Source organism: Coenobita brevimanus, chromosome 21 (assembly GCF_032717465.1).
Source record: "Coenobita brevimanus isolate Jiangsu-jjx chromosome 21, ASM3271746v2, whole genome shotgun sequence".
Lineage (NCBI taxonomy): Eukaryota > Metazoa > Arthropoda > Malacostraca > Decapoda > Coenobitidae > Coenobita > Coenobita brevimanus.
This window is the reverse complement of record NC_136974.1, coordinates 29,197,159-29,215,532: the sequence shown is the minus strand read 5'-3', so window position 1 is coordinate 29,215,532 and position 18,374 is coordinate 29,197,159. Positions and strand designations below refer to the sequence as shown.

Sequence of the window (18,374 nt, the reverse complement as noted above, 5' to 3'; positions counted from 1 at the left end):
GTAAGGGCTGCTAGTGCTGTACGGCAACTCAGGGTCAGTGCGAGTGACCTTGAACGGGGTAAATCTCCCTCACAGCCACCCACCACCCTCACCCATCCTATACCGCCACGACAGGGAATCCTGGACGCCTTCGCATGGACGGAAGGGTCCGATTTTGTGCCAGAACATTTAGTTTTTGATGAGAGTTCCTCAGGAGTACTGCCTGCCTTCACTCTTGATGATGATGCTCAGTGTGTGGACTTCCTTTTGGCCTTCCTAGATGACGAAGTCATGCAGCACATATGTGATGAGACCAACAGGTATGAATCACAATGTGCTGCAAGTAGTACAGGTGCAGCCAAGATGCAAAAGTGGTCCATGCTGGGAGTGCAGGAGCTGTATGTGTTCTTTGCCCTCATGCTTCTCATCCCACACTCAAAGAAGCGTGAGTTGGAAGAATACTGGTCCATGGACCCCTTACTACCCTCACCCACCTTCAATAAGTACATGGCCAGAGATCGCTTCCGGAACATCATGGGAAACCTGCACTTTGCCGACAACGATGTACCTTCCCAAACCGACCCACTCTGGAAGATCCGGGAGTTTCTGAGTAGAATGAAGGATAAGTTTATGTCATTCTTCCACCCCTTTCAGAAGGTTGTCATTGACGAATCCTTGGTTTTGTTCAGAGGATGTCTTCGGTTTGTACTGTACATTCCAAGCAAACGCCATCGCTTTGGAATCAAGTTCTTTGTACTGTGCGACTGTAAGACGGGGTACATCCTTGACATCGTCATTTATTCAGCCAGCACTGTCGATCTAGATAAAACACACCCCCTTGGCTTCTCAGGCTGTGTAGTGAAAGTGCTCCTTGAAAAGTATTTTGGTGGGAATCATGTGCTGTATACAGACAACTATTATACAGCACCGAAACTTGCCAAATACCTTTCAGAGCACGGCATTGGCTCCTGCGGCACTGTCAAAAGGAATCGTGCCCACTTCCCTAAATTCCCAGAGGCAGGAACCTCGCAGTGAGGAGACGTGCACCTACGCAAGTCTGAGAAGATGCTGGCAACACGGTGGCATGACAAGAGGGTCGTGCACATGCTCACCACCGTACATAAGGGGGAAATGACAGACAGTGGGAAGGTCGACCGTAGGACAGGCAAACCTGTGATGAAATCTGATGCTGTGTTAGACTACAATATCAACATGCGGCTGGTGGACAAGTCCGACATGATGATTGGTGAGATCGACTGCCTCAGGAAGAATACTAGGTGGTACAGGAAAGTTTTTCTGCATCTCATAGACATGACGATGCTGAACGCCTTCATCCTGTACAAGATGAAGGTCAAGCCACCCAAGTCCTTCTCCCTGAGGTTGTTCGCCAGGACTTGTGTTCAGCAGCTGCTGGAAAGATATGATAGGGTGACAGCAGCAACTCCAAGGCGCCATCCAGTAACACTTCCCGACCGACTTGAGCAGAGGGCGTATATGGATCGGCACAGACTGGTGCTAATGCCTGCCACAGGCAAGAGGAAGGCTGCGATCCGCAAGTGCCAGGTGTGTGCACATACCACCCGACGCACACCTGAGCACAAACGCACCTCTTGGCAGTGCGCTGATGCCAGGTTCCCCTCTGTGTTACCTGCTTCTTTGATTACCACAGCCAGAAGCAGTTCTAAAAGTGCAAGTGGGAAAGGAGAGTAATGTGGAAATAATGTGTAAATAGCAAGTGAAAGCAATGGATGTTCAGTACATATGATTGAACAGTGTATAATAGTTTTATCTTACTGAAAGTGACAGTGAATAACATAGTATAAGTAAAATAGAAGGGTAAATATTGAAAATACAATAGAAAATGTAAATAGTAATGTAAGTACAGTAATTAGTAATATAAGAATATGAGCACAAATGCTTTATGTTATAACAGTGAAAGTGAATCCGTGGCTCTCTACGTATTTTACTGAATGAAAAATTGAATGACTTCAGTGACAATAAACTAATACTACTGAAGGAAACTTATGGATAAAAACTCCAGATATATATAAGTGTTATATAGTAATAGAAATATAAAGTGTGAGGGGTTTTATGAATAATAAATGACAGAGTACCAAGAGCGAACTAGCGCAAGTGGGAAGGTCATACGCGCTCGTAATTTTCATTGCTTTCACAGTGGTTTTTTTTGTGGAGTATGGATCCCAAACTACTTGATAATCATAGAGTAGTGTTTATAGTGTTAATATCTGGCTGTGGTAATCATATTACGGGTTGTCGGGAAGTGTAAAGTGGAGACTTCGTTACCCAACTTCAGAGGTCTCCACAAGTCCTACGGTAACTGACGAAGGCTCAACAAACATTCCAGGAGAAAGCTGAAGGTATGTGCCATAAGCATATGTAATTTTAATATTCTAGGACTAATAACTGATTTTTGGCAAATATTTTTTGAGGGTCTGTCGGAGCCCGAATAACACCGCGGGACACACACAACGTTGGTAAACATCCCCGCGGTGTAAGGGTTAAAAAAAAACGAAACGATATACTGTATACTGTATATATATATATATATATATATATATATATATACAGTATACAGTAATCCCTCTAATATCCTAACGCCCAATATCCGAACATCTCCACTAACCGAACATAATCGTCCCGGGATCCAATATTCCTAAAATGGGCCAAAAACCACAAAAAATTCGAAAAAAATCTGACTTTTTTCCCACCCGTAATTTGAAATTGCCGCGTGGCGCCGAACAGCTGTTACACCATGGTCCCTTCACTCCTTCCTTCCTCCCCCCTCCCTCCTCCCCTGTCAGGGTTGCCATTTGGTATTTTTCATTACCAAGTGTGGGCCAATTTGGTAATGAAAAATTCATTTGGTAATGAATCAGAATAATGCATTACCAAATGGATTTTTCACATGTATGAGGATACACAGGATGGAGATGGTGGATTGTTTGCTCTCTCTGATTAATTTGGTATATATATATATATATATATATATATATATATATATAATGTGATATGCAAGGAAGATGAAAGTGAGGATGAAAGCCCACAAAACCATTCCCTTCTAAAAAAAAATAAATAAATAAATAAACAAGAGATAAAAATTAAAGTTCTGTTTATTTGGATGGCTGGACACATTGTGCTTAAGACAGGAGGTCATAGACAGAAGGAAATACAGATAGAGGAAGACAGTTCCAGAGTTGACGTGTATACATGAAGGACTGGGAATACTGTATTGGTTTATTCTTGCATTATTTTTTTTTTTTTTTTTTTTTTTTTTTTTTTTTTTAAAGAAACATGGTTACCAAAGGTTTCATTGCTAACTGTAAAGCTGATGTACCAAATTCCCCAGTTTATACCACCACATATAGTGAAAGGTTGTGATATATTGAAACATATCACAGACATAGAACAGGAACATACTGTATTGTATTTTGTGGTAGGTGGTGGTGACCATCATCCACTCACTTGATGTAGTGCTGCCTACTTCTTCCTTAGCCTTTATCATTCTTTTTCTGTGCCTGTCCTCCTCTCTTCCTATTTCTCCCATCTTTCCTGTCACTTCTTATTGCTTTTCTTTCCATTACAGGTGGCTTTACATTGAGTGACAAGCCTAATGGTTTCCTGTAAGCCAGGAAACCATTTACAACACTGGGTGGTAACCATATAACCAAACCATACGTGCTCCCTGCGTGTCAACAAGTGAGTTGCTGGAGGTTAGTGCCTCTCCCCATAAAACAAATAACTCAGAGTCAAATGGCCACCCCTTACGGGATTATGGCGTCTGGCAATAGATAGATAGATAGATATTGCTTCAAGCACATCACACCAGTAAGGTGTATTGTACTGACAGTTACTGTCGTGTGATTACATAATTATAATGTGTTGGGTCATATTTATCTACAGTTGCACCTTAGTAAATTTTAATTTTACTTGCTGTTTGGTAATATTCCTTTGGGTTGTATATTGAATAGTCTGAAGAAAATGCACCACAGTATTTACCACCATAACTATTAGACCCCTACCTATTATTGCTGTGGAAAATGGTCTGTACATTTGTTCATCCACTTTTACTTATCAGATATTTTTATCATTTGACAGCTTTTTTCCAGGACCTCAGTGACAGAATAAGACAGTTCTGTATTTGTATGTCCTTTCCACAGCAGTTTTTCATTACTACCACCATATTCTTGTGTTAATCTCTTATTACACCTTCGCATTCAAATTGGAAGGATGGCAGTTTTGGGTCAACGTACAGTGGACAGAGTGTTATTAGTTTTTTGCGATGTAGGCACTGTTGCAGCTTGAGTGTGATACAATTGCTTACCTTGTTTTTGACGATGGCTTACCTTGTTTTTTGACAGTTCTGACACTTTAATACTTTCTCTTTCATTGTTTGTGGATCCTACCTTACCCCATCCTTAGGTGGGAAACAGGGTCAAGATTATGATGATGTTGACAACCTAGTTTTGTAATGCATCAGGATTGCTCGTGCACTGACTACTGCCCAGAGTGTTCGGTTGAGTTCACGCTGGATGTCAAGTGCCAGGATGACCACACGCGTCAGATTACCACAGCTGACCTCAAGTCCTCGGATGCTCGAGTTATTCCTGTCACGTCTCGCCACCGAGAGGATGAGGCCAGCGAGTATGGAGAGTCTGATGGTGAGCAGAGAGTGCATAGTTTATGGTCTAATAACCCCTTCAGCTTTTTTTTTTTTTTTTTTTTTTTTTTTTTTCCCCTGAGTCTTGTTAGAAATAATAGATCAGAGATAAATAAATGATGGTGCTACCACCAGATGATTTTATTCAACTTATGACAGCTTTCTAGTTAAATGAGTTACTGAAGACTCATCCAACTTGATTCAGAAAGTTTTCACGGGAAACCAAAGTCATGTGGTATCAGGAAGAAAATAAAATGAAACATATCAGTGGAATGCAGTGGTTAAGTAGATAGTTCAGGAAGAGATGGTGCCAAGGTATTTTGCAGGAAGAACAATGCAGTGCTTGTACCAATCCCCATTAAACATCATCATCATCATGGGAAGTGGTTAAATGTGATAGACAGGAACAGAAAAATGTTTTGTAGCTTTATGTAAAAGGAGATGGAGACTGAGTATGAAAAGAGGGGGATGTGTGGTGATCCCATGGCCATTCATTGGTAGGTTAGATGGTGGTATGAAAGTGGTTGACACTAAGGTCAGGACAACTCTAGTAGTAGATTCCAGTTAACACTTTTTTTTTTTTTTTTTTTTTTTTTTTTTTTTTTAAAGCAAAAAGTGAGTTGTAAAAACCAAAGAACATTAATATTATCACCATTAACTCATGGTCAGGACAATTCCAGTAGCTATTTTTTACTGGCTAAAGGCAGAGGATGTATTTAGCTTGAGGGTGAATCACAGGAGCATGACAAAAGTGTTAAACTTGCTGTGGTGAAAGAAGGTGTGTAGCTGTTACGAGAGGGCAGAAGATAGACCACTGTAGTTCATTTCATTGTGCAAGTGATGCTATATTGCTTGCTGATGGTTGAGTGGAATTTTGGAGGCTAGTATAAGGCTCATGGGTGGCAGTGTATGAGAGGAATGAATAAAAAGGAAGTTTATGTATATGAGTGAGAACAGTATGAGTTGGAGAAAGGCCAGCTTGATGATGGAAGAGAGAACGACATGGAAATAGGTCATTTGTTTGTGGCCATCCCTCCCAGGATTATAGCATTTAGCTGTAGATAGATCCTTAATTGCTTCTATCCCTATTAATGGTTTTTTATTTCTTCCTGTGTCTAAGTGATCGGAAGGAAATGTTTTGCAAGTAACATAGTCAAAATCTGATGTTGAGTTTGACAGACAGACAATACTTCTCATTGTCCCTGGCCAACAGTATATATTTTTTGGTATCATAAACCAGGATTCCAATGGCTTGAATGATGTATGAATGATTGTGTTGCCCATTTCACTAGGCATTCTGTTGATAGCTCTCCCACATTCATACTTTCCATGTTTCTGGGTCCCTCCTCTCCCCATCCTTAGTTGGGGGGAAAAAAAAGTCAAGATAATAATAATGATGATTACTGTAAATTTCTGCCTACAGAGTATCATTGTAGTGCTGCATTAGGGTAACTTCTTTCATTATACTTACTTCAACAGATATCCTGCTAGTGAAGCTGCGTAAAGGCCAGTCACTGCGACTGAGGGCGTATGCAGTGAAAGGGTTCGGGAAGGAACATGCTAAGTGGAACCCAACCAGCAGTGTGGCCTTTGAATATGACCCTGATAATGCCCTCCGGCACACACTTTTGCCCAAGCCGGAGGAGTGGCCCAAGAGCGAGTATTCCACCTTAGATGAGCATACCCGTAGGTAGAAGGGGTGTTTTTGTGTTGGGGGAATGTGGTGATTCATAGATCTATCTATCTGTCTGTAGCCAGACACTTTAATCCTGTAAGGGGTGGCCACAAACTAATTGCCTCCTTGTTGTCCTGTCCCCCACCATTTCTCTGCCCTCCCCCCACGTCACACACCCCTCTCTCATATACCTCTTCACTCTATCCCTCCATCTCATCCATGGCATCCCCCTCTGCATCATTTACATACACTCTCCTTGTCAGTCTCTCACTCTTCATCCTCTCCACATGGCCAGACTACCTCACTGCATTTCACCTAACACTCTGTCAAATCCACATCCATACCACAGTGCTTCTTCACTTCCTCATTTGCCAGTCTGTCTTTTCATAGGTGAAGGAGGAAATGCAGTTCTTACTTGTCATATTTAGATTGGTGAGTTAAAAAGAATATTGGTTGGTAAAGAACTATTGGTTGATTGATAACTATATTCAAAAGAATGTTGGGTTGCAGCATAGTACAGTATACAGGTAGCATATCAGTTCTTTTGCTTTGTTTATGAGTCGGGATGTACACCAAAAAGTAATTATTAGCTACTGAGGAGGATTATGATATTATCCTAAACAGTCAGTTCTCCTGATTGTTGGGAGTGTGTATGTAATAAATTTAGAGTGTGAATTGTTTAGTAGCATGGTGGAATAATATGTAATTCTTTCTCTTACAGTTCAGCGTTCGTACCTGTCATATATAAGCCCGGCTGTTTACAGTACAGTGCAATAATAAAAATATACTAATAATGCTTAATGAAAAGCTTTTTTTTTTATATATGAATAATTCATTTTCCAGGCTAATGAGCATTTTTCATTACAGCTGAAATATAGTACATTTCCATGAACGTGCAAAAAAAATCCACGTCATGTAAGGGTGTCATCAAATAGTAACCTTGAGTTTCAGTACCATTTCCTTGATATCTGGAACCATTTCACCCCTCTTGCATATATACAAAGGGAGCCACTGTAACCATCCCAAAACTCTAGCTAAGCAGCATTACAAGCACACTTAGCCAGATTGCGATGCTGCCACCACACTTTCTTGCTTCAGTGCAACACAAAATAACTCACAAAGAATCCAGTGTACCCTCACTGTAATGTAGCCTCCACACCACAAAACACTTTTTCATTTCATACACCACACTCACAAAACAAACAGTCCTTCAGCATAACCTCAGCCAAAGGTCTTTAGGAGTGCTGGGCTACAGTGGCTGGTTTCTGGTGGATGGTCCACCAGATTAACATCTAGATGAGCCTGGGTTCGCAACTGTAACAGCAACAGCACTTCTCCTTGTTTCCTCCACCCACATGTTCCTCATTTGATTTTTCACAAGTAGACTATATTGCTAGTGCACTCCCACCCTCATTCTTTCCCCCCTAATTACACTCCCATCACTAATCCTCATTATAAAGTCACATATTTTGATGTTCTCTTTTGCTGTCAAGTCAACAGTACATTACAAAAAAATTGCTTTTTGAAATTTTAGTGTAACTGTAAAGCTGACTTGCCTGTATCTTGCAAGTTACAGTACCTTTTGTGTGGAAAAGATTTTATTTTGCAATACATCTCTGTCATAATGAGGAATGCCTGTACTCCCTTCCCATATTCCTGCATACCAGTGATTCCCCCTCACAGCTCAGGCCCCATTTGATCCTACTGGCAAACCCAACAAGTTCTATTTCAACGTGGAAACCTCAGGAGCACTCAAACCAGAGAATCTGATCCTAATGGGTATCGCTATCCTCAAGAAGAAATTGTCGGACATCCAGAATCAGCTAACCATGGAGGCTCAGACTGATGCCCTGGCTATCAACTGAGACACACTAACAAAGAGGTTCTGTGTGCCCAAGTGAGAAGGGTTTGAATAACATGATTTACAGCAGTACCTATAACGCAATGTATGGTTCTACTTGCGATTTTAACATGATTTACAGCAGTATTCATGAACGCAGTGTGTGGTTCCATTTGCGTTAAGTTTGATTGTGTGGGATTATTTAACCTGATTTCAGAACTATTTACAGGACTACCTATGAACACAGTCTGTGGTTCTATTTGTGTTCTCATGTAAACATGATTTGCAGCAGTGCTTATGAATGCAATGTATGGTTCTGTTTGCATTGAGCTTGATTTTCTTGGAGTTAGTAACATAATTTACAGCTATCACTATGAATGCCATTTATGGTACCATGTATGTTTAGTTTGATTTTTAAAAATAATAAAACATGATACAGTTCTTATGAATGCAGTTTGGGGTTCTATTTGCATTAAATTTGCTTTTGTAGAACTGAATAATATCCTTGAATACGGTTTGTGGTTCTGTTTGTGTTAACTTTTTTTCTTGCTTCTTTTTTTTTTAGTGATTAACCCTGTGAGTCTTCAGGTGCTGTTCTATTTATTCTTTCTTTTAACCCTCACATGGTTAGGATAACTTGAGTATTGTATTCCAGCTAATAACAGATCATTTTATTCAGCTGAGAGTGAATCATAGGAGCCTGAGAACTATAGGCCTACTACTGATACCATGAGCCCTTTCATAGTTGAAAGAACTTTATTATTCTGTTCCAGTGAACATTAGTCAATTTTATTTAGTTGAGTGAGTCATAGGAGCCAGAGGAGAGTTAATGAGTACCACTCTGACTACAGACTGATACTGTTTTGTTTTTGGGTGAAAAATTATTTAACACCTTCAGTATGTTGATGCCTCTTTTGTTTTATTTCTGCCACCAGCAAGTGATTTTATCAAACCGGATTTTATTTAACCCATTCAATGCAATGGCATCTCTTCCCAAGTTATTCTTAATACCACCCATGAAGTTGGTAAAGCTTTGGAAGAATCCCACATGCTGGGTGTCCTCGAAGCTTAATAAAATCATCTGACAATAATAATATTAAAGTTGTCATTGTACTGAAGGAACTGACTGATTAGTAGCCCCATCAGTCAAATAATGTACTGGGTAGTTATTATTTTAGAGCTTTAGTCTTGCCAGTAACAGGTTTTTTCATTTTGCATAGGAGGGGATATTCTTAGCTCCATCATAACAAGATATCTCACTTAAGAAAAAATAAATGGGGGACTCGATGAAAATGAAAATTACGTCTTTGGATTCAGAGGGTGAAGGATAGTGCAGAGGTTCTGAGAATTGTGAAAATTGAGTACCGTAAATAGAATATTTGTGTGCAGTTTCACAATAATGGTATTTTGTTGCAAGTGATGATGACTGTAAACACAACAGAACAGTGTCTGTCACACTGCTACCAAAGCTTCACGGAATATTTTGCTATTGCTGCAGCCTTTACTGTCCCATCAGGAGTTTAGAAGCCCAGAGCTAGGCTCATTCCAGAGATTTAAGCCAAGTGACTAGCCACTCATAACTGAGTGGCAAAGTGAGCAAGTGAGCCCCCCCACCCACCATCTCTAGGATTTAAATCCTTATTGACCACATCCAGTTGGAATGCTTTAACCCACTAGATTACCCCACATCCACATACTAACTGCTGTATGTAGTTACCACCTAGTGTATCAAATAGTTTCCTGAGTTTCAAGAAACCATATTTGTATTTTATTCTGTGTAGTCACTTAAAGGTAGCACTGTATCAAGTGAAGTGGATTGTGGCTGACCCCTTATAGATGTTGTATTTTTATTTTTTCTCTGGTGTCTTTCACAGCTATCCTTTGAGATTGTACACCATTAGCCATTTGCCCTCCTTTGTATTTATCATTTATTTTGTACAAATCAAGGGCACCAATCACAAAGTGCCACATGGTTTAAAGTTGTGTGAATAAGGGCAGCATCTTCAACCCTCAAGAGAGAGTGCAAGACAAGAAATTATATTCTGTACATATTATGGATGCCTTCCTATTATTTTATATGGGTTTATTATTACTGTATTTAGGACTGTTACTAGAAACAGAAATCTTTCTGCATGCCTCTTGGTTATACTTTAAATGACATACTACAAAGCTATGTGAAAGAGTTGTATGCAAATCCTAACATTAATTAAAAGCATCAGTATTCTTCAGCTAAGCACATCTAATTTGAACATTTTTTTGTTTTTTTTTAAATGCAGTAATTAATACATCTTATTTTGAGTGTGTTTAAATTACAGAGCAAGATACCTAAAAGGTACAATTCGTACAGTACTAATTTTTTGTGTGTGTTAATAATTTGTTGATTGTAAATACTAACCACGCAAGAATAACATCTGTAAATGTGTCTTTATATGTGAATGTCGTGCTTGAAATACTTCTATTTCATCTAATCACTGTTTTATTGGTGAAAGTATTTTTCTTTATTATACTGATTGTCCATTTCAGTTTCCTCTACAATTAGCCAGTTTATATTTTTCTTTTGATTGTGTGCTTGAAAATCTCTATTAGTTAGCTCCTGTACTGTACATATTCATATATATACAGTACAGTGGCAAATGATAATGTCAGTCCACTTTTTAGTTGAACAGTTATGAATCTCTTAAATAGTGCTGTACTCTGAAAAAGTTTATTAGGATCTGATGATTGCATTAGTAGGTTCTGAGATTGTTTGTTTTCAGTCTTGTTATTTACCTCAGTAGAGTGAACCAGTATTTATGCCCACAACTGTATGTATGTGCTTCAGTACTGTTTATATGCCTGACCTGATTCACTCTTCTAACCACAGCCCAGGCCGAGTTTGACCCAGCTGGTAAGCCCAACAAGTTCTACTACAACGTGGAGAGTGCGGGATCCCTCAAGCCAGAGAATATCATCATGATGGGCATTGCAGCACTCAAGAAAAAACTCTCCGACCTCCAGAATCAGCTCAGCATGGAGGCACAGTCGGATGCACTGGCCATCAACTAAGACTATCTTAAAATACTGTAAATCAAGAATGACAGTGAGTTTATATTAGAAATCTTCAGACCTCTGCTTGTACAGGAAGTCCTTGTTATGTGTTGCCCATTTTGACTTTTTTTTTCTGAATATAAGTTAGTAAATTACAGAAAAATTGCCTATTAAAGTTCCATTGCTAGCTAAGCTGCCTTGCCAGTTTCCTCCAATTTACAGTGTCAGTTGTGTGGAAAAAGTAGTCACATTGTGGAACGTATCACCAGCATAAAACAAGAACTCACTGTATTTGTGTAGGACAGAGTAAGTTCACTGTTATTTAGAAATCATTATCCTCCTCCTCATCATCATCAACATTATACAGATGTGATGCATATGGCCATACATTGTAGATGGAGTAGGAAGCTTTGTAGCACTTCTTCCTTAGCAGTGTAATTTGTTATATTACATCTAATAGTCTCAGGTGCATTATTTATATGTTCTATATCAAGATAGTTTGCATCATTTATGTACAATAGAGTATTGAGGTGTAATGTGCAGAATAAATCTCTAAAGAAGAAACATGAAAGCTTCAAAGCCACTTAGAACATGACTCTTGGGAACACAACCCAAACCTATAATGAGAACTGCCTGTATAAGGGTAGTATTCTGTACTCCCAAGCTGAAGTACTTAGCCTCATCTTCATGATGTATTTTCCAGTTTCTTCATGTTAGCCCCAGATAGTTTTATTGATCTTGGGAGAGACATTGTGATGTGAAGTGGTTAGATATAGCCTTTAGTAATCTCTTCACTATTAATGGACTCAAGCAAAGTGAAGAAAACTGAAGATAGCAAGACTGAAATAAAGAAGTTCACTACACTGATTCAGAGTTAATATTGTACATCCATAGAAAAGAGTGAGTTTTAATGTAGTGTATACTTGATATATTGCACAACTTTCTCACACAGCATTTAGGGGATTCATTAAACTGTACAGAATTTTTCATTTATTCCAGTCATTTCTGAGTACTTAATTGTATAGTCATAGTGTAATCACCAGTTATCATTTATATAATTTGTTTTACATAATTATTTGCAAGTTCATACTTCACTGTACGAGTACATGGCAGATACTGTGTCTGTTGTAATTCATTTTAATTTATTTGTTTTGTCAGTCATTTTGGATATGTTCTGTGTTTGAGTTTACCAGTGTATGGTGGAACAATAAAGGAACAAGGAATTTTTCATTTAATTTTGTTTCAGCCATACCTTCATTTTTTGTTAAAATATAAAGAATTAGCACCAAGGATACTATGTGCTATACTGTTCAGCCCCAGTTGACTTAATGAAATAGGCAGTGTTACAGTATTACAATATGCTGGACATCACACTTTGTGAAACAAATTACCTGCTTAATCTTTGCAGTGTTCAAGGCACATTAGGAATTTTTTTCTGGCATCCAACTTATTCTTCAATGGCACAGGGTAACTTTTGCTAGTAGGTGCGTTTATTTTAAAAGTGTTATCAGTTCCTGGCAAGAGAGTGTTAAGATCTTAGTGACTCAAAACAGCAATATGAGTAAGTAAAAACAGTAACAGGCAATCCCATATTAATGTTTTAAAGGCGAAGGGGACTCTGAGATCAAGCTAATATAGTCCAGATCATTTAAAAGTAAGAGAACAACCTACTTTGATGGCATATTTTACATGAATAAAATCCTTGTCACCTCTCACTGGTTCTAACCTTTGTGCATCAAGAATGGTCTCCACCACAAACTAAAGTGCTCTACCACTACACCTACAAAACATATTGTGATCTAATTGCAAGAAAGTGTGAAAAGTACCCTGAGATGAGATGGTTTGGCCATGTGGAGGGTCTTAGATATTTTTTTAAAAATAGAGACTGCAACTGTACAGAAAATGGCAACTGGGTACCTTCAAATATTTATGCTGTGTGATGAGCAAGGACAAAAGTTCAGAGGGTGAAGTACATGACAAGTTTATCTATCAATTGTCAGATGCTTTCATCATGCAAGGGGTGGCCACAAACAAACTGCTGCCATGTTACCCTGTCCCCCGCCATTTCACTGCCCTGCTCCCAGTTCACACCCCCTTCTCTCATATACCTCTCCAGTCCATCCCTCCATCTCATACTTGGCCTCCCCCCCCCTCTCCATCTCACTCACATACACTTTCCTCATCAGTCTCTCACTCCATCCTCTCCACATGGCCAAACCACCTCAATGTGTTTTTCCTAACGCTTCCTATCACATCCACATCCACACCACAATGCTCCTTCACGTCCTCATTTGTCAGTCTGTCTCTCCATGTGACTCTACATGCTCCTCCCAGATAACTCATTTCCATTGCTCTCACTCTTGACTTGTGTCCCTCCAACAAGGTCCAAGCCTCACTTCCATACATTTGAGTTGGTATCACAATACTGTCATGTAGTAACTTTTTAACTTCCATGCTCACTTCCCTGTTTCTTATCAATGCTTTCAAGGAACCAGCAACCTTTCTTCCCTATTGTACCCTTTCAAGCACTTCACCCTCTAAACTTCCATCCTTACTCATCACACTACCCAAGTACTTAAATGCACTCACATTTTCCATTTCCTCCTCATCCAACCTTCCTGTACATTCAGTGACTTCACTTCTCTCAAAGACCATGACTTTACTCTTCCCCACATTCACCTTTAGATTCCGTTTCTTACACACTCTCCCAAACTCATCCACCAAGCCTTGCAGCTCCCCTTCGTCCTCACTTAACAACACAGTATCATTTGCAAACAACAACAACACACGGAGTTTCCAGACACTGCCCTCTCTCACTAGGACCACTCCAACATCCACTGACTTACCTTGTATCTCTATTATAACCCCATCCATATACAGATTGAAAAACCATGGAGACATTACACATCCCTGTTTCAATCCATCCTTCGAATAGAAAAATTCAGTCAGTTCACTATCCACATGTACTGCAGCTTTAACAACCTCATACATACTCTTCACGGCATTCAGCAACTTCCCATCTACTCGATATATTCTTAATACTTTCCACAAACCTTGTCTATCCACCTTGTCATATGCTTTCTCCAAATCCATGAAGGCCGCATACAACTTCTTTCCCTTCTCTAGAAACTTTTCCACTAAAGATCTGAGAATGAATATCTGATCTACACAACCTCTTCCCTTCCTAAAACCTCCCTGTTCTTCTCCAACTAATTTCAATGTTATTTCCGTAACTCTGTCAATAAGTGTCGTACCATTTACTTTTCCTATTACACTAAGAAGACAAATGCCCCTGTAATTACCACATACTTTTTCCCCTTTTCCTTTGTACAGGGGAAAAATTATACCTGACTTCCAATCCTCTGAGTGTCTACTTTCCTCCCAGGCCAATCTGCACATCTTCCACATCCTTTCTACCACTATCTCTCTACCATGCTACAGCATTTCACCACACACTCCATCAATTTGTTGGGCTTTCCCCATTTTAACTTTCTTCATTGCTTCCACAACTTCCACCCTACTGATTTCTTCCGCTCTTCTTACATCCCTCCTTCTCCCAGCCATCCCCCAGCCACTCATATTCACATTACTTTCATTTTCTATGTTCAACAATTCATTAAACTGTTCTCTCCATCTGCTCACTTTCTCTCTCTTCTCCACAAGTAATCTACCGTTTTTATCTTTCACTCCCCAACTAACTTCTTTGGGGCTCTGTCTAACTCTCTTTTTCTCTTTCAAGAACATTTTCTTACACTCCTTCCACTTTACATTCAAATTCCTTCCAAATTCCTCATCCACTCTCTCCTTACTCCTTCTTACTAATCTTTACACCTCTCTCTTCCTTCTCTCAACTTCTTCCACGCCCCTGTTTCTCATCCACACACTATATGCTGTCTTCTTTTGTGCCACAGCCTATTTCACCTCCTCATTCCACCACGCTGTTCCCTGCACCCCCATTTGTCCTCTCTTCACCCCACACACCACCTCACATGCTGCACAGATTTCTTCTGTGAATATCTTGCACACACCTACCACGTCCTCCATCTGCTCCAATCCATATTTACCCAATCGCTCCTCCACTTCCCTCTTATATTCTGCCTTTTTACCATCCTCTTGTAACCTTTCCACTCTCCTTGTAGGAACTACTTCCTCCTGTCCTTCCTTTCTTCTATTTCTCCATTTCATTTGGACCTTGATTCTGACCACCACCAAGTGGTGGTCAGAAAGTCCACTTCCCCCAACCTCTGTACACTCTGCATCCATTACACACCTTCCCATCTTTCAAGTACAAAAGGAGAAAAGGTTGCAGGCCCAGTGAAAGCAGTGATATGGAATGGAAGTAAATACTGCAGCATAACGTAATCAACAACCCTGACACAGACAGAGGGCTGGTATTGCAGTCCCAATCAGATAATCTTTTCCATCTATCTATCTATTTATCTATTGCCAGACGCCTCAATCCCATACGGGGAGGCCACAAACTAATCGCCTCCACGTCGCCCTGTCCCCCTCCATTTCACTGCCCTGCTCCCAGCTCACACCACCCTCTCTCATATACCTCTCCACTCCATCCCTCCATCTCATCCTTGGCCTCCCCCTCCCCTTCTCCCCCTCCACCTCACTCACATACACTCTGATCCTCGTCAGCCTCTCACTCTCCATCCTGTCCACATGGCCAAACCACCTCATTGTGTTTCTCCTAATGCTTCCTATCACATTCACATCCCCACCACAACGCTCCTTCAAGTCCTCATTTGTCAGTCTGTCTCTCCATGTGACTCCACATGCTCCTCTCAACTACCTTATTTCCACTGCTCTCATTCTTGGCTTGTGTCCCTCCAACAACGTCCAAGCTTCACTTCCATACGTCAGAGTTGGTATCACAATACTGTCAAGTAATAACTTTTTCACTTCCATGCTCACTTCCCTGTTTCTTATCATTGCTTTCAAGGAACCAGCAACCTTTCGTCTTTGTTGTACCCTTTCAAGCACTTCACCCTCTAAACTTCCGTCCTTACTCATCACACTACCCAAGTACTTAAACGTACTCACATTTTCCATTTCCTCCCCATCCAGTCTCACTGTATATTCACTGACTTCACTTTTCTTGAAGACCATAACTTTACTCTTCCCTAAATTCACCTTTAGATTCCGTTTCTTACACACTCTCCCAAACTCATCCACCAAGCCTTGCAGCTCCCCTTCGTCTTCTCTTAACACAGTATCATCTGCAAACAGCAGTACAGGGAGTTTCCGGACACTGCCCTCTCATTAGGGTCACTCCAACATCCATTGCCCTACCTTGTAACTCTTTTATAACCCCATCCATATACAGATTGAACAACCATGAAGACATGACACATCCTTGTTTCAACCCAACCTTCAAATAGAAAAATTCACTTAGTTCACTGTTCACACGCACTGCAGCCTTAGCACCATAATACATACTCTTCACAGCATTCAACAACTTCCCATCTACTCCATATATTCTCAATACTTTCCACAATCTTTGTCTATTCACCGTGTCATATGCTTTCTCCAAATCCATGAAGGCCGGATACAACTTCTTTCCCTTCTCTAGAAACTTTTCCACTAAGGATCTTAGAATGAATATCTGATCTATACAACCTCTTCCCTTCCTAAAACTTCCCTGTTCTTCTCCAATTAATTCTAATGTTATTTCCGTATCTCTGTCAAAAAGTAACCTACCATATACTTTTCCTATTACACTAAGATGACAAATGCCCCTGTGATTACCACACACTTCTTTTTCCCCTTTCCTTTGTACAAGGGAATAATTATACCTGACTTCCAATCCTCCGGGACTCTACCTTCCTCCCTGGCCAACTTGCTCATTTTCCACATCCATTCTACTACTATCTCTCCCCCATGCTTTAGCATTTCACAACACACTTCATCAGTTCCTGGGGCTTTCCCCATTTTGACTTTCTTCATTGCTTCTACAACTTCCGTCCTACTGATTTCTTCCTTTCTTCTCACATCCCTCCATATCTCCCAGCCATTCCCCAACCACTTATACTTGCATTACTTTCATTCTCTATGTTCAACAATTCATTAAATTGTTCTCTCCATCTGCTCACTTTTTCTCCCTTCTCTACAAGTAATCTACCGTTTTTATCTTTCACTCCCCGACTAACTTCATTGCCACCCTGTCAAACTCTCTTTACTTCTTTCCAGAACATTTTCTTACAGTCCCTCCACTTTACACTCAATTTCCTTCCAAATTCCTCATCCACTCTCTGCTTACTCTCTCTTACTAATCTTTTCACCTCTCTCTTCCTTTCTAGGCATATAACTCTCTCTTCCGTCTCTCAACTTCTTCCACACCACTATTTCTCATCCACTCACTATATGCTTTTTTCTTTTGTGCCACAGCCTGTCTCACCTCTTCGTTCCACTACGCTGTTCCTTGAACCCCCCCCCCTCCGTCTTCTCTTTACCTCACACACCACATGACATGCTGCACATATTTCTTCTATGACTATCCTGCACACACCTTCCACGTCCCCCAGCTACTCCAAATCATATTTACCCAATCGCTCTTCCACTTCTCTCTTATATTTTGCCTGTTTCTCATCCTCTCGTAACCTTTCCACTCTCCTTGCATCTACTCCTTCCTCCTGTCCTTCCTTTCTTTTATCTCTCCATTTTACTTGGACCTTGATTCTGACCCAGAAAGTCCACTCCCCCAACCTCTATATGCTCTTGCATCCATTACACACCTTCGCATCCTTTCATCCACACACACATAATCAATCATTGCCTTCCTTTCATTCAGTTCACCATCCACCCTTCTCATCACTCGCCATGTGTACCTGTGGATCACTTTGTGTCTGAAGAGGATATTGGCTATCACCAACCCCCTCCCGGCACAATGTCCACTAACGCACTACCATTCTCGTCTATCTCAGGAGGCACACCCCACTCATCAACTACTCCATCCACCTTCACATTCACTACTTTACCATTCATAACACCAATCAAAAACACTCTCTCATTCCTTTCAAACTTTTCCATGCACACTTCCACATCTGTCCAGAACTCTTCTCTCACTCTGCTTGCACGATCTTGCGTTGACGCATACACGCATACAATCGCCCACATTTGTAGTCCAACTTTCAATCTTGCCCACACAATCCTTAAGCCAACTGATC

The 18,374-nt window shown here is 40.4% G+C and overlaps 1 protein-coding gene and 1 pseudogene across 1 annotated transcript in view; both read left to right on the top strand.

Moving 5' to 3' along the window:
* Nucleotides 1–12,355, top strand: part of LOC145392247 (DNA-directed RNA polymerase II subunit RPB3-like) — a 46,749-nt gene extending 34,394 nt beyond the window's left edge. Inside the window, exons 3-5 of the mRNA XM_080266711.1 lie at nt 4,478–4,658; nt 6,137–6,343; nt 11,036–12,355. Of these exons, the coding sequence (XP_080122837.1) occupies nt 4,478–4,658; nt 6,137–6,343; nt 11,036–11,217 (570 nt within the window). The 3' untranslated portion in view covers nt 11,218–12,355. The remainder of the gene's footprint in view (nt 1–4,477; nt 4,659–6,136; nt 6,344–11,035) is intronic.
* On the top strand, nt 7,629–8,233 carry LOC145392041 (DNA-directed RNA polymerase II subunit RPB3 pseudogene; annotated as a pseudogene).
* Nucleotides 12,356–18,374: the final 6,019 nt, after the last annotated feature.